The sequence below is a fragment of the Pyxicephalus adspersus genome, chromosome 5 (assembly GCF_032062135.1).
Source record: "Pyxicephalus adspersus chromosome 5, UCB_Pads_2.0, whole genome shotgun sequence".
NCBI lineage: Eukaryota > Metazoa > Chordata > Amphibia > Anura > Pyxicephalidae > Pyxicephalus > Pyxicephalus adspersus.
In genome coordinates this window covers 5,796,204-5,812,974 of record NC_092862.1, presented here as the reverse complement: position 1 = coordinate 5,812,974, position 16,771 = coordinate 5,796,204, and the positions used below count along the sequence as shown (strand labels likewise).

The following is a 16,771-nucleotide window of genomic DNA, read 5'->3' as shown; positions in this document are numbered from 1 at the left end:
TGCCAGGATATTGTTGGTCCTTGCCCTATTTTGTACTCAGCCCAGTAAGACTTGAAAATTTCCAATCTGAAAACTCAGGTCATTTCCCTTCCTTAGTTTACGCTCTCCTTATTTTCCTTTTATCTTCCTTGGGTTGGTTGAGTAACTATTGTTACGTCAAAATGGGTAATATATTTATTTCTTTAGTTTATTATAACTGTACATTTTTATTGTACTCCGATTTCATGTTACATGTTATTTTTTTCTAACATATAAATAATAATAATAATAAATAAATAATAATAATAATTATTATTATAATAATATAAATTATTATTATTAAATAATAATAATAATAAAATAATAATAATAAAAGCCTGATGTTAAGGAATTGAGGAATATTGGATTGAGATTCTGTTTGATATTGCTGGACTTACCATATTCCTGTTCTGAGTAATGTATTGTTATTTAAGGTTTAATTGCATATTTCTGATGTATCTGATGTAACATTACTCTTTTTGTTCTTTTTGCCTTTGTTATTGTAATTTGTACTTCTGTTTTCTTTTTATATGCCAAAAATGGAATAAAAATACATTTTCAGATGCCAATTGGAGGAGATGGAGGAGTTGCCAATCTCTCTTGTGCTGTCCTGGAAACATTTGGAAATCGTTTTTGGAAAGTCTGATCCTGATTTTTATTGCTTGGAAAATTGTTTTTAAAACCACAATAAATATGCAAATTTAATTACATACAACCACAACGATAATCTTCTATTTACTGCCCTTTGTTCTGTTAAACAGACGGGCAGTATTTGATGATGATGTTGAAGACTTTGATGTCATTAGCAGACCTTTATGTCCCCCAGACCTGAATCCAATAGAGAAGCTCTGTGACATTATGTTACTCTGCCAAGTTCTGCCATAGACTGTACAGGAGCTCACTGATACCCCGATCCAGGTTTGGGGGAAGAACCCCCCGGGGCATCATCTACCATCCCATCAGAAGCATGCCCAGACAGACAAGTTTCATCATTCTGCATTTTCATTTTTTTTTTTCAGTGTAATTTTGAACCTAGCCCTTAGCAAGTAATAGGTTTGGTTTCCATTGACCTTCCTTAAGTCATTGTGTGCTTAATAAATTATACAATATAGAACCAAGAGCTTGAATAGTCATCAAGAACTGATATGTATTTAGTGTTTTTTTTTTCTTGAGCATTGTATTTCTGAGTTTGCAGTTACATTTCTGGGGTTACCGGTGACGTTATCATAGTGGGACGGAGCTGAAAGGTTTGCCTGAAAGGATGCAGGTGAATCTACCTATAATGCTAATTAATTGGCATCCCTATTTAACAGTGGCCAGCTCTGTATCTGATCACTTTCAGCACCAAGTTTCTAAAAACGTGCAGGTAGGTTAATCGGCTTCCCTCCAAATTGTCCTTACACTGTAACAATGACAAATGACTATCGTAGGGACATTAGATTGTGAGCCCCTCTGAGGTACAGTTAAGGACATGACTATGGATTTTGTAAATGACTGTGCAATATAAATAAATGTTACACTATAAAAATACTGTGTAACAATAATAACAGTAATGAGTTATTCCTACAACAGCCTGTGTATTGGTTATGAGGTAATACAGGGTGATATCCTCCAGGGGGAGCTGTTGCTGCACTGCAATCTGTGTTCTGTTTCTTATTAATGTCCAATTTACACCAAATGATTCATGTATTTCCCATCAACTTCCCTAAATCTCCTAAAACTAAAAATAGATGGCAATTGCATTGCAGAGCAACTGGACAGCAATTCCTAAACATAAACTGCTTTGTAAGAAAAGCACAGGATGCAGGGAAAACAGTTCCAAGGGTGCTTCTCCTGTTTAAAGGCAATGCTTTCTTTTTTTTTTAACAGAGTAGGAAATGTCAGAACCCTTGCTCGCTGTCTGTGCCCTTCACAGGTATAAACAACTCCTGCGTTCAACCACTAGGGAAATGAACATATCTAGGATATAAAACCCTTTAAGACATAGTTGGTCCAGAGGAAGGCCTGGTACAATTTGCTCAACAGGGGAAACAATTCCTTCCCGATCCCATGAGGCTGTTCCCTGGTCCACATCCCTGGTCGGATGTTCCCTGGTCCACCAGGCTCCGTTATCTTTAATTTAAAGCCTTAATCCCCAGTAATATTCTGTGCTTCTAGAAACCATCCAGCTTTTTCTTAAGCTATCTATAGAACGTGCGAAAACCCCGGCCGGAGCGAGCCGATTCCACATTTTCACAGATCTTACAGTGAAGAATCCCTTCCTTATCCGGAGCTTAAACTTCTTTTCCTCCAGACACAAAGAGCGCCCCCTTGTGCTTTGTAATGATCTCAAAGTGAATAATTGGAAAGAGTTCTCTATATGGACCATTTATATATTTATACAGGGTGATCATATCCCCCCTTATACGTCTCTTCTCAAGGGAGAATAGATTCAGTTCAGGTAATCTCTCCTCATAGCGGAGCTCCTCCATTCCTTTTATTAGTTTAGTTCCCATTCTCTGCACTCTCTCCAGTTCCACAATATCCTTTTTGTGAACTGGTGCCCAAAACTGGACTTCATAATTTTGTCTCCATTCATTCAACTTGCCTACCCATCGTCTTCTGAAACCCTCACTACTTCCCACCATTGCATATCTCCCATCCTATTGTGTGTAAATTCCCCCACCTCCTAGATTGTAAGCTCTTCAGGGCAGGGTCCTCTCCTCCTGTGTCCCTGTCTGTATTCGTCTGTCATTTGCAACCCCTATTTAATGTACAGCCCTGCGTAATATGTTGGCGCTATATAAATCCTCTTTAATAATGATAATAGTTCATTTGGGATCCATCCTCAGCCTGCCATTTCTTTCCTTATTGATCATCTCCTGCACATTACATAAATTTAAAGAAAATCATACATGTAATTATGACGTTCATGTTGAACAACTAACTGAAATAAAACATATCAATTGGTACAAAAAGCATCTTTTTCTGCTGGCTGAAAGGCCAATTTCCAACTTCTATGAAGCCATTACCTTCACAGTTGGGTGCTTGGTGGGGTGGAGAAGGCTGCTGGTGAGCACAATGGATTATTGCATTAGTGGGAAGGCAGCAGATCCCAATATTGGTACCTTAGTATAATTATTCCACATCACTTTCCCACTATTTTCACCATACAACAGGGCAGCATGGTGGCTCAGTGGTTAGCACTCCGGCCTTTGCAGTGCTGGGTCCCAGGTTGAAATCTCAGCCAAGACATTATCTGCATGGAGTTTGCAGGTTCTCCCCGTGTTTGTGTGGGGTTTCCTCCGGGTACTCTGGTTTCCTTGCATATCCCAAAAACATGCAGTTAGCTTAATTGGCTTCACCCAAAATTGTCTTGTATTAAAGATTTATGACGGAAGTAGGGACATTGTGAGCCCCTTTGAGGGACAGTTAGTGACATGACATGTAAAATACTGCGTAATATGTCAGTGCTATATAAAATACTGTGTAATAATAATAATAATAAATAATAATAATACTACCAAGGCTTCAACCATTCTCACGGAAATGGGTAGCACCATTTCCATGTTTCCTTTTACTCCCTCACCAGTCCCAGGCCAGTGTTGTCCCCAGACCCTTTTAGCTGGGCGCACTGCCCGGCACATTTCAGTAACCACCCATGAACAGCCAGATGGTTATGGAAATGTGCCGGGTTGTGCGCCCAGCTAAAAGGGGCCGGGGAGAACACTGGCCTGGGACTGGTGAGAGAGTAAAGGGGAGCATGGAAATGGTGGTCCCCATTAGGCCACCACCCACCTGCAGCTTTTTTCATCCAGCGTAAAATAAAATTCTGAACAGAATACTGCAGGGACAGTGAATCTCCCCAGTGTGGACACTGGTGGATTCTAACCCTTCCAAACTCAAATTAAATCTAACATTTGGATAAACTGAGGAGTGACACTTCTATTATATGATTTGAAAGTTCCTGGCATTTCATTTTCCTCCAGGCTTACTCAATAAACCAATGCAAAGGCCATATTGGTGAGCAGTGGATTCCGGTGGGACTTTACTGTATTCTGCTCTTTGAGTTAATCAATCTGCAAACACATTTCCAAGAAAACCAGCATTATCTGCAAATCCTTTAATAACTGAATGATCTGTAGGTGCTCATCAATTCCCCCGCTCGCACCCATCTGGGGGCAAAGATTTAATTTCATTTTGCTGGAACCATGGAGGAACAGGTCGTCTGTTTCAGCAAATCTGCTTTTATAAATTGTTTATTAGCGGAAATGCTTTGTACAAGTTCTTCCTGAGAATTGTATTCCCCCTGCAAACCTGCAGCAGGTGAATAGGTCGTATAGCGTGAATGTGTTCTGATCACTTATAAGGTGGTAAAGCTGTGACAAAAACTGGAATTGAACAGGCGAGACAGTGCACAAGAAAGCTGCATGTAAAATGTTAGCACAGCCTTAAGATTTATTTATAAATTACAGATATATATATATTTATAAAAAAAAAAGGGAATATTTAATGGCTCTGGATCTATCTATAGCAGGCACGGAGAACCCCATCCTTTTGAAGAACCACAAGTTCCAGCATCACCTGCCAGCCTCCAGGTATGCTGGGAGTTGCAGATCCTTAGGATGTGGGGTTACAGACCGCCTGTGCCCGTTTTATACGCACGGTTTGGGAGTTAGCAGCGCGCGTTTCTTTTTTAAAAAAAAAAAGAACAAAAAGCAACCAAAAATTCACCTTGAAAAAAAAAACAAAAAAAAAACTGGCACTTTATTCTGGTGGAAGGGAAGATAAAAAAAAAAAATGAAATGTAAGACATACAGGATTCACACTGAGTGTTCGATCAAGGGATTCACACGTCCACAGGGGTGAAAAATAAAAAGAGGACTGAACTGCAACGATTCGTCTGGAGTCTTTCGAAAGTCTTGAAAATAGAACTTCTTCGTAGCATACTGGACAGCAGAAATGAAAAATAATAAAAAAAAAATGAAAATTCAGAAAAGGAAGATATTCCAGTTGCAGCAGCCGCCGGGATTGACGGTCGCTGCGGATTTTACAGATATCGCCGAGCCTTATCCTCCGCTGATCTGCACCCGGACTCTGGTCGTTCTCGACTCCAGCAAAGTCCCGTGCCAACGTTCCTCCCGGTGACTGACACATACAGAAATCCGCGGCAGCGGCACCTTCAGCCCTGACAGCTGTGGCAGAAAGAGGATGGAAACTGCGCGTGGCGCCAACTGGCGCTTTTTGTTTTCCTGTGCCGGAGGAGTGGCCGCCTGCTGACAGCGAGGCTGCTGGTGGAAGGCTAGACATGATCCCAAAAGGAAAACGTGTTAGACAGAGGCATTAACAGGAGTCTGTGCTCGGACGCTTAGTGTGGCCGCGACTGCGCAATCATTTTTAGCCGGGCCTGGTCGATCACGTCTAATAAGTTCTTAGCATCCACGGCCAGTGCGTGTGCGGCGGTTAGCATTTGCTTCTTGTACTCCTGCTGGAGGCTGGTCATGACGTACTGCTGTGCCAACTTCATCTTGTTGATGAGCTCTGCCAGGTCGGAATTGAGCAGCTTCTGTGCCATCTCAATCTGAAAGGTAAAAAAATTCAGTGTCAGATCAAAGTGAATTTCTACAAAGCGAGTTCTGTCAAGGTTGGGTTCATATTGTGGTGCATTTTACTGTGTATTAAATTATTAATAAAAATTGTATTTATATAGCACCAATATACAAGTGCTGTATAATAGGGGTTGCAAATGACAGACAGATACAGACAGTGACACAGGAGGAGGAGAGGATCCTGCCCAGAAGAGCTTACAATCTAGGAGGTGGAGGAAGTATCACACAATAGGAGGGGGTAGGTGAGGTTGAAGCGTTGGGTTTTGAGGGCTCTTTTAAATGAGCAGAAAGTAGTAGCAAGCTGAATAGGACGAGGAAGACCATTCCAGAGAGTCGGGGCAGCTCTAGAAAAGTCTTGGAGCCGTGCCTGTGATGGGGTTATGAGTGAGGAAGTCATTAGTAGGTCATTGGAGGAACGAAGAGAGTGGCTAGGGGGGCATTTTTCTATCAGGCCAGAAAGGTAAGCGAGACAAGAACTGTGGAGGGATTTGTGTATCAGGTAGGTAGGTGGGAATAGAGCTGTGGAGGGATTTGAAGGCAAAGCACAGGAGCTTGAATTTGATTTTAAAGTGAAATGGAAACCAATGAAGAGAACTACAAAGAAAGGCAGCGGGGGTGGTGGGAAGGCTGTGTATGGGGCAGGTAGGTGGGAAGGCTGTGTATGGGGTAAGTAGGTGGGAAGGATGGATGAGTATGGCTGCAGCATTCATAATAGATTGTAGAGGAGAGAGTCGGGTTAGTGGAATACCAGAGAGGAGGAGGTTAAGCTGCGTACACACTTGCAATTTTTGTCGACAAGGGACAAGGGAGTGCACGATGCATGAACGGTGCTGTACATACAGCACCGTTCATGCTCTATGGAGAGGGGAGGGGGAGAGCGACGGAGCGGCACCCTGCTGCGCGCTCTCCCCTTCCCTTTCATTAGGATCGGCTGTCGTCCATCGTCTGTGGTTTCGGCAGGTCGGTCGTCAGGACGATGGACGACACCGACTGTACACACGGCAGATTTTCGCCCGATAATTGGCCGATGCCGATTATCGGGCGATAAAAATCTGACATGTGTACGTAGCTTTACAGTAGTCCTGACGAGAGATGATAAGAGCGTGTACAAGGAGTTTGGTGGTTTCTGGGGACAGGTAGGAGCTGATTTTAAAGATGTTGCACAGGTGAAAGTGAGAGGACCTGGAAATGTTTTGAATGTGGACGGAATCAAAAGTGATGATCCTATTGTATTGCTGTGTGCTTTGCATGTCTGTTGTAAAGGTGTGCTGACATGCCATTGAGAATGAATGGTAGTGTAGTGCACCAAAACATTTCTGCACATTGAAATAACTCTACTGCATTAGTGGAAATGGGGTGGGGGAAAAACAACTACGGTAGTAAGAGGTCAGGGGAGAACAGACTGGCAGAAGACACATATAATGATGCTACAGGAGGTTCGATCACATAATTCAGGTGAGTGAAGAAAGGGAAAGTTTTATGGTCTGAACACTTTCAAGTTCTACTTCAATGGGCAGATAGAGGATCAGATGTTGGAAGACAGTACGGAGCCTTTAGAATGAGGTGTATATGGAGATGATTATAAGAACAACTGCATGGACTAAGGAGGATTATCTAGAAAGTAGGAGGTGAAAGTAAAGGTGTTCTGGAGGATAAAATCCTTCCTAGGATTGGTCAGGGCTTTACAATAAAGAGGTCACTGTATAATACGATACTGAGATCATCACTTACCTCTCTGTGTGTACTTGCGGGAAGAACAGGAATGGTCTCATCAACAGTGGCCAGCAATGTGCGCAAAGCTAAGCCCACACCCTGTGGGGGGAAAAATTAACAAATTTAACTATTTCAGCAGAGATGAAAAGAAACATATTGCATAAGTTGAACACTTGATCTTAATATTAAGGAAGAGTGAATATAGAAAAGCCAACAGATATGTCCCTAATTCTACAGAAACCCAGAAGCTAATGCTGCATGAATATAGATAACACCATCACTGCCCTAAAAAAACCTCCCAGAGTTATGGACTTTGAGGTACAAAATGATTTGGTATGTATCCTACGTAAAATACTATCAGTCAGGACCCAATGAGACGTATTAATGAACATTGGGGACAGACAAAGTGCAAGTGTAAATTGGCATTCTGTCCCACAAAGCCTTATACCCTGAGTTATCCTTGTAGCCTTTGTCATCTGTGAAAAATGCCACAACTCCCCACTACTTTACAGCACAATAATAAAGGGAGCAGCCATATTGCTGGGTTAGGTGCCATTCTATTAAAAGAGACAGCTGTACATTCAGAACAAAATATTCTTGCCGTCTTGTGATCTCTCACTTGCAGCGCTCCTGGTTTGTTTGCACTGCAATTAGAAGCGTATCTCAAATCCCTGTATTCCAAACAGTAAACTTCTCGCTTGCTCAGATAGGAGCAAAAAAAAAATCTGTTGATTGTTTAAGAAATCCAGTGCTACCCTGTATTAGCCTGACCTATTCACTCTGCAGATCACCTTACCCAAGGCTATGGAGGAAATTAGAGGGTGAAGTGATCTGCAGTTTTAACAAACTCCCTGTCCTAGAATGACAACCACTCCTTCATTTATATAGTACAGTGAAGAGCGTTATCATTCCTGAGCAAGAAATAGGTTACTCGCAAGAGGTGAAAAAGTAAAAAAAAAAAAGAAAACTAGTGCAGACATCACATCTTAAGACTGATATGCTCCAATATTGTACATTTTCCTTTGAGTTTATTTCTATGACTGCACCACCAGCTGTATGAGAAGTAAATGCAGAGCCTGCACACACTTTATAAGTGTCATAAAGCAGCAACTCCACGGCTTACCTTTACCATAGGGACATACTCCTCAGGAGGGGCCGGCTGAATCTTACTTGACATTTCTATCACAGCTTTCACCAGGCCGGTCACATTTTCATACACTTTGTCGTTAGTGCGATCCAAATTGGCTGTGGGCGGCGGGCTTATCTCCTGCGGCTGTATCTGAAAAGAAGTGTGAGTGAGTAATGAATATTAGATGCAACCACCAATGCAAAAGCAACCACTAAGTGGGGCCTTATATTAGAAAATGCAGACAAGACGTGCGGTGTAGACACAAGAGGTCACTGTAAATTCCCCCACCTACTAGATTGTAAGCTCTTCGGGGCAGGGTCCTCTCCTCCTGTGTCACTATCTGTATTAGTCTGTCATTTGCAACCCGTATTTATTGCACAGCGCTGCGTAATATGTTGGTGCTATATAAATCCTGTTTAATATTATTATTAATAATAATGGCCAGGACACCAACGCATTCCTATTGTGGGTGCGCTTTACAAGGTTTGTCAACACATATCATTACTGCAGAGGTGTGATGAGGGCAATGTGACAGAGGGATATATGCATGGTTATTCTTCCAAAAATGATCTGCAGCTATGTATGCACATGGTAAGATACACTATACAAATAAGTCACGATCGGCAAAACTATATAAGCAGCAGTCAAACTCAGAATGGTGAAATCTTGCACCTATTTCCCACAGGGAGGGAGGACACCATTGCCGATACTTTAGCTTCCTTCTACACAAAGCTGGGCTGTGCTGCACCAAAACTTCTATTTTTGGTGCAAAGAACATGCCTTGCAGGATTTGTGAATTGCAATGGTCCACCTAGGTGTGCTAATAGCTTGACCCTGAACATTTGTGATTCTCAATTCAATCATCCTGTTGGAACTTTGAAAACATTATGATACTTTTGGTCAGGGTCCTCCCCTCCGCCTGTGTCACTGTATCGGTCTGTCATTTGCAACCCCTATGTACAGGGCTGCATAATTTGTTGGCACTATAAAAAACAGAATAATAATAATACTTATGCTGTATCCAAAATGCAAAGTGTTGTTTTTACGCCCGGGCCAAGAGAAGATTGTGGATTATTGAGGATGGGGAAGGCATGTGAACAATGTGCTCGGTCTGCCATGAGTGGTTTTATATGTTTGCATTTCGGTTTTGTTGTGGTTACACTGGCTGGTAACTAAAGCAGGCCCGGTCTGGAGGACTCCCTCCTTCGCTCAGGCTTCGTGCACCCATTCCGTGCCGAGCCCTCACGAGCCACCGGCTTCTGGGTACACTGTGCATTGCATCACCATTATCCATCTACTTCTATCCCTGCACTGCATAGGGAGGACAATGGAATGGACAACAAAGACTTCATATGTTACAGTTCTGTCAGGGCAGAAATATCTGCAGCTTTTTGTGTTTGCAGCTTATATGCATTATTTGCATTACTTGAAGCTTGATCTGGTAATATTTTACTTGTCTTGGTCTAGTCTCCATCCCTCCCCTGGTCATTTCTTCATCTCTATTCACCCCTGGTCTCCATCATCATGCAAATGACATTTTTATCAGCTCTTTAGCTTCCTGAAGACATCACAACAACTACAGTGACTTCAGAAAGTATTTCCCTTTTTTTCAGTTTTGTTATGTTGCAGCTGGGTGCTACAATTGTTTATTTTTTTCTCATTATTCTGCACTCAGCACCCCATAATGACAAGAAGACGGGTCAGGGTTGAGGGAAAGCTGAATGGAGTAAAGTACTGAGATATCTTCATTAAAAATCTGTTCCACAGTGCTCGGGACCTCAGACTGGGACGTGGATTCACCTTCCAACATGATAATGACCCAAAGCACACAGTGAATACAACACAAGGGGGTGCTTAAGGACAAAACTGTGAATTGTTGGGAGTGGCCCTGCCAGAACCCTGATTAGAACCCAACTGAAAAACACTAAAAAAAACCTGCAAATAGCCATCCACCGACAGTCCTAACCCCACTGGATTGTGTTTGAGAGGATTTGCAAAGAATGGCAGAAAATACCCCAATCCAGGGTGCAAAGCTTGTTGTATCATCACCCAAAAAGACTGGAGGCTGAAATTAGTGCTAAAGGTGCTTTAACTAAGCAAAGGGTCTGAATACTTATTGTATTGTGATATTTCATGCTTTTTTTTTTTTTTTTTTTTTTTTTTTTTTTTTTTTTTTTTAACACCAAGGGCAGCATGGTGGCCTTTGCAGCACTGGGTCCCAGGATCGAATATCAACCAGGACACTATCTGCATTGAGTTTGCAGGGTTGCCCCGTGCTTGCGTGGGTTTCATCGGGTACTCCGGTTTCCTCCCACATCCCAAAAACATGCAGTTAAATGAATTGGCTTCCCCCCCAAAATTTGACCTTAGACTGTTATTTTATTTGACAATTCTAATTGTCATTAGAACTGGGGGTGAGATTAAGATCTGCCTATACAATGGGAACACCTAATCTGCAGGGTTGGCTCAGTAGCTGGCACTTTTGTCTTTTTATTGCTATGTCAAAGGTTAAAATCTCGGCCAGGACACTATCTGCAAGGAATTTGCATGGTCTCCCTGTGTTTGTGTGGCTTTACTCCCGTTTCCTCCCACAAAAAGATGCAGTTAGGTTAATTGCCTACCCTCTAAAATTGACCTTAGACTGTAATAAAGACATATGACTATGGTAGGGACATTCGATTGTGAGCTCCTTAGAGGGACAGCTATTGACATGACTATGGACAGTGCTGTGTAATATGTTGGCGCCATCAAAATACTGTATAATAATATTAATGCACTTACAAAACTTTCTAAAATTCTGTTTTCACTTTGTCTTGATGGGGTACAAAGTGCAGATTAATTAGAAAAAAAAAAGAACTGAAATGATTGTAGCATCAGGCTGCAACATAAGAAAATTGAAAAATGTAAATGGGTATGAGTACTTTCTGAAAGTTGGGTAGGTAATGTAAAATTTGGGAGTCATGCTTCTAATGAGTTAAAATCATGTAATCCCACTAATATACACATTTATTAGGATGACAGAGGCTGGCTTGGTGCAATTCACAACACACAAAACTTGGGTCACACCTAATGAAATGTAATGGTTAACAATCATACCGTAACGCTAAAAGTGGCACACACAGACACAGATAGGTGCTTACCCTCCAAGGCTAAATTCGAGCAGGGTGAGGGAAGGGTTAAATAATTTTTATCATAGCCAAATAAAAGGAAAAAGAAAAAGAAAATATTAATAAATGCAGCTAAGCAAAAACATGCATGACATATTCAATAAAAAGCATCTATAGAGTAAGCTTGGTGTGGGTGTGCAGGGGAGGTGGCGGCAAACTGGACACCTGACATGCTTATGGCACATGCAAAGTTCAATGCAAATGAAACTTTATTTGTATCATGCAGAGGAACAAAACAAAGGCAGAAAGGGAATGTTATGTGCTATGTATTTACTATGGAATAAAAATTCCTATTATGAGCAACAGGAATGTGACCTAAGGTATTGTATAAAGCAGCAAATGTGTGGCTAGTAGAAGGGCAATGATGCACAGAATAGCAGCAAGAGACATACGACGTCAAAGGATGAAACGGCTTAAAAAAAACGTTATGGTATTTTCTAGCTTGCTCTAGAACAGCTGGAATCCAATCCTGCATTCTCCATAGAGGAATTTGCAAACACTGAGAAACTATCAAAATATCATTGGACCTGGTACCCATCAAACAGCTGTACCGGTGGGGAGAACAGCAGCATGTTTGCAATTCTGTGCAGATAGTATTGTGATTCACACCTGGTGACCTGCTTACTCAGGAAGTGACATCGCTAACTCTTGCAACTTTCTAGCATTTAGTCTGTGTCACTTCTCCAGATCAGCTCTCAGTCTTTGAGTATCAACCCGCTTTCGAGGTCCCTCCTTCAAACTGCTTAAGCAACTACAGATGCCTGAAACGTGTTAGTATTATAGCGGCATGAAATGCAAAAAAAGATTTACACATTAGGCCAACCTACTCAGAATTGCAGTGGCTGTGGAAAGGTAATTTGCAGATTTTGGATAGCTATACAAGAATTATATAGATGTTCATTTAATAGGTAAACAACCTGACTTTGCAGTCAAAAATTAAATACATACCAAGTCTATAATGTTTAGCTCAGCCTAGGTCACAATGCTATTGAGGGGTCTAAGCTGGTGAAATATCCCAATACTTTTCTATTGATCAAGCATTATGATAGGCTGTCATGATGGCCAGTGGGAATGTATTGGGGTGAGAGAACATGGGAAATTGTTGCCACAAAATTTCCAAAGAAATAATCAAAATGACCTTGGCATTTGGATAGTACAGGTGGCATGTCTGTCTGCAGCTTTTACTTTTTTTCCTCCAGAACTACACCTTCCCAGCATTCAATGGCTTAGTGGTCCCTCCAGCAGCCGCAGGACAGAAGTTTGCCTGCAGTAACTCTTACGGCCATTTGATTTTCCTAATAGGAATCAGGCTGCCTCCCCGCCAGCTGTAGTGGGGCTTTGTGTCACAGCTGCTATTTATCTGCGGCTTGGCATCTCGCCTGTCAGAATTCTCACATAAACAAGGCCGCTGCTAACGGGTCAGCGCAGTGCTCGCCGTCAGAGAAGCGGGGAGTAAAAGTCTTCCAAGCTGAACACTCAACAGATAAATTTCCATGGAAAATCACTGACGTCTGTATACCCCAGCTATGTGTTACTTTGAGGCCTTTCCTGCTACTTTGGAAATAGCAGAAATGTGGCTATGAAAAGATTTCTGGAATATTTCAGTCTCTGCACCTGAACTGCAGTTATTCCTAGGCGGTGCCAAAATTGGCTTTTGCTGTTCTCCTCACCTGTCAGATTGGAATGCCAAAGTTCAAACAAATCTGACCATGAGGGAAATAAAAGTATCTTATGTATAAAGAAAGGGTCTAGTTTCTCTAATTCCTCCCTTTTCAGCAGCACACACTTACCCTTCACCTCCCCACGGGTACCTTCAGCCAATTGGAAAGGACGACATCAGAATAAGAAATATTTGGTACTTCTGGGTATGGGGGCATGTCTGTTTGTTACTGTGGTGGGGTAACTTTCCGCAATTCCATGAGCTAAATGGAGTTGCAGAGAGTAAAAGTACATGCTGCTAGGAAAGGTGGCATTAAAGAGAACCTGCTCCTTTTCTTTTAATGTTGTGGAGGTCTTGCTTGTGGCATTTATGCAGCTTCCAACAATGACAGTAAATGCAGATTATTATGCTTGTAATATGTACTTTTTCAAGTTATCTTGCAGCAACACATTTTGTAGAAATACAACTAACATGACATAGAAAGACATGATATACTCCGTGATGAGTCATGTGACACATGGAATGAATTCCACAAATAGCGATGAAAGTCGTTGACTCTATGGGCTTGATTTATTAATGCTTCCCAAGGCTGGAGAGAATACACTTTTATCAGGGAAGCTTGGTGATCCAACAAACCTGGAATGGATTTCCAAAAGGTTTTTAGCTATTTGTTGGCAAATCTTTTGAGTCCTAGACCAGATCTATTCTAGGTTGGCTGGATCATCTAGCTTCACTTATGAAAATGTATGGTCTCCAGTTTTAATAAATGAGGCAGTCTATCTTAATCCCTAGCACTAAACATGAGTCCTTGATTGTTCCTACCTTCACACCCTCGTTGTAGCTGTCCGCAGGACTGTTCAGCCCTGCCAGGTTGCTGACGTGACTGGGAGCACCCGGCCGGGGGGGTTTCTTTGGTGGAGCAGAGTGATCTAAACAGAAAACAAAATAACATTTTAAAAATGCAGTATTTCAAAATCATTCCAGTTGTCATAAAATGCTTAATGTTAACCTAACCTGAACAACTCCTGGCCTTACCCAGAAAACTTCTGATGTGCAAACCATGAAAGAGGTCTAAGGATTGCTTAGGAATAATGGCTATGGAATAGCTTATAGTGAAAATATTTATTAACAAGAATTTCCAGGTATTGATTCATAATAATAACACAAGAAGAACGTCTGCGTTTGTATTTGGGCAATCTCCCCTTACTTTCTGTCCCAGTGACCCTCTGTGCATATCATGGCACACAGGGTGTCACTGGAACGCAGCACTAAAACAAAAAAGCAACAGTTCTAACCCTTCCAAACTCTATCCAAATATTTATTGATCTTTCCTGTAAAGAGGACCAGTTACTTTGCCATCATGGAAAAAGGTAGCCCTGCCAAAAAAACTATATGTGCAACTAATTTTAAGGTAGCAACTGGCCTAATACACTTTGTGATCTGTTGATCATATGCTCACCTTGTTTCCCAACAGGCTGATAAATGTGCTGGTTCCCGGCCTGCAAAGACAAGAAAATAGAGAGTTTCCATCAGGATTCTGGAGACAAGACAGCAAAGTGCGTAAAGAAACTAAAGCCTTATGTTGCAACAGCAAAGTACAAGCCAAAACCAACCTTTTTTAAATACCCCGATTGTGAGTAACTGCTGAAATATTTACCTATTGTTTTATTATTTGTTATTCTTTATCCTACTGTCAAAAATAATAGTAAAATTTTGAATATTAAAGATTGTTGGGCACCTTCTGTGAAGAGCCTGGGCGCTGTATTGCTTTCCATCAGCCGGTGAAGATAGACAGCTTTGCATTGAAAGTGAACAATGAAAAGTAGATGTGCAGCACTTCTAAGCTGTATGCAGAACCAATATATTTAATAAGTAAGTATGGCTGCCCCAGTATAGCTGTATCATTAATTATAAAATATTTGCTTTGAATTGATTAGAGAAGGGGGTTTTATTGATGTCCTTGCAACTTCTCACTTCCTGACCCAGGGGCAAAAACCCACCAGGGCGGGAAGTAATATTTACCAGCTAAAAAGGAAAATCTGAAATGCATAAAAACATTGAAAGTCTTGTAAAGGTTTTATCGCAGTGTCCCTATTAGGGAAATTCTTCTTTAATCCTGTTATTAAGGGGAGTTTTACCTAAATGTGACAATAATTTAAATTATGGAACAGGACCTAACCCCCTCCTGGCTATAGCCAAACTAAAAGCTGCAGTTGGTTCTGAAGCTGAAGACGTTTGCACATTCAGCTTGATACTCCGCAAAGACAAACTGAACCTCCTGACGGTTTTATATTCTAGAACAGTGTTTCTCAACCAGGGTTCCTCCAGTGGTTGCTGGGGGTTTAGTCTGCTTCTCGGGTCAGACTAAGTGACACCAATGATCTTTTTGGCTATCTGTTAGGGTGACATTCTTCCCACTAATGAGCAATGTAAGAGGAATTCTTCCCATCGACCACCGCACTAATATATTGTGAGCTATGGATGTAATAATCATAAAAGTGTCCCCCATGACCTGAAAGTTTTTGCAACAAGGGTACTCCCTTATTATTATTTATCATATGTGCGATTCTCTACTTAAGGGATGTGGCCATGATGATTGAAACCACAGGAGGGGTTATTTGTTTTTATATGTAGAGCCTAGTACACAGACTGATTTTCACTTCTGCTCCCACGGAATGGAATTCCAACCACTTTCTATCCAGAGTATATTTAAAATAGTACAGTAAAAAAATAAAAAATAAAGACGGATAGTAAAAAAATGAGTATTGTACATGTGTGCTGCATCTTGGGACCTCCTACCAATCAATAAATAGAATCAATGGGTCAAATACAAAACTGGCATTGGATCTGCTTGCGTATATTAAGTTTCGATTACTCCCAACAGCTCTCCATCTTTTCTCTCACATTTGCAACCACTAAAGCGCTTGTGATCAGCCTACCGTTATATGTAAGGGACATGGGGCATTTGGAAGGATTGCAAGGGTCAATTAAATCAATAGCAAAATTACAATTTTATGTACATGCATGAGGAAGGATATTCAAGTCTCTGTGTTGGATTCACAAACTCAGCTGAAGTTCGTCAGGCTAGATCGATTTCTAGCTTGCAACAGGTGTGTACTGAGGTGCGACTCTGATGTATGAGTTTTCCAAGTGTCACAATACCACCAATGGTGCTGGAATGGTTTATACACCACATAGGGACATGCAGCAACCACAAAAATAGACAGAGGATGCTGGAAGAGATCAGCAATCAACCTGTGTAGCCAGTTCTCTGTAAACTACAAAATACCCTTCCCAATTTCATGGAGGAGAAAGGTCGAGGTGTTCTGTAGGCAAATCAGGAGAGAGCAGTTATTTAGTTGGTCAGTAGTCCCCCTAAAACATGTGTGTTACTGGCAGAGGGGATACAAAGAAAAGAGAAACAATGTAAATGTAGTTGTAATATAACTGTAATGTTTCAGTGGGAAATGGTGGAAGCAACTACAATGATGGTGTC

At 41.4% G+C, this 16,771-nt stretch overlaps 1 protein-coding gene across 6 annotated transcripts in view; it reads right to left on the bottom strand.

Moving 5' to 3' along the window:
- Window positions 1-4,435: 4,435 nt before the first annotated feature.
- PTK2 (protein tyrosine kinase 2) overlaps window positions 4,436-16,771 on the bottom strand; it is a 145,896-nt gene continuing 133,560 nt past the window's right edge. For all 6 annotated transcript variants that reach the window (XM_072410626.1, XM_072410624.1, XM_072410620.1 and 3 more), the window contains 5 exons: window positions 14,735-14,774; window positions 14,098-14,204; window positions 8,443-8,598; window positions 7,338-7,418; window positions 4,436-5,578 (listed from right to left, as the gene is read on the bottom strand). In XM_072410626.1, coding sequence (XP_072266727.1) covers window positions 5,366-5,578; window positions 7,338-7,418; window positions 8,443-8,598; window positions 14,098-14,204; window positions 14,735-14,774 — 597 coding nt within the window. In that variant the 3' untranslated portion in view covers window positions 4,436-5,365. The remainder of the gene's footprint in view (window positions 5,579-7,337; window positions 7,419-8,442; window positions 8,599-14,097; window positions 14,205-14,734; window positions 14,775-16,771) is intronic.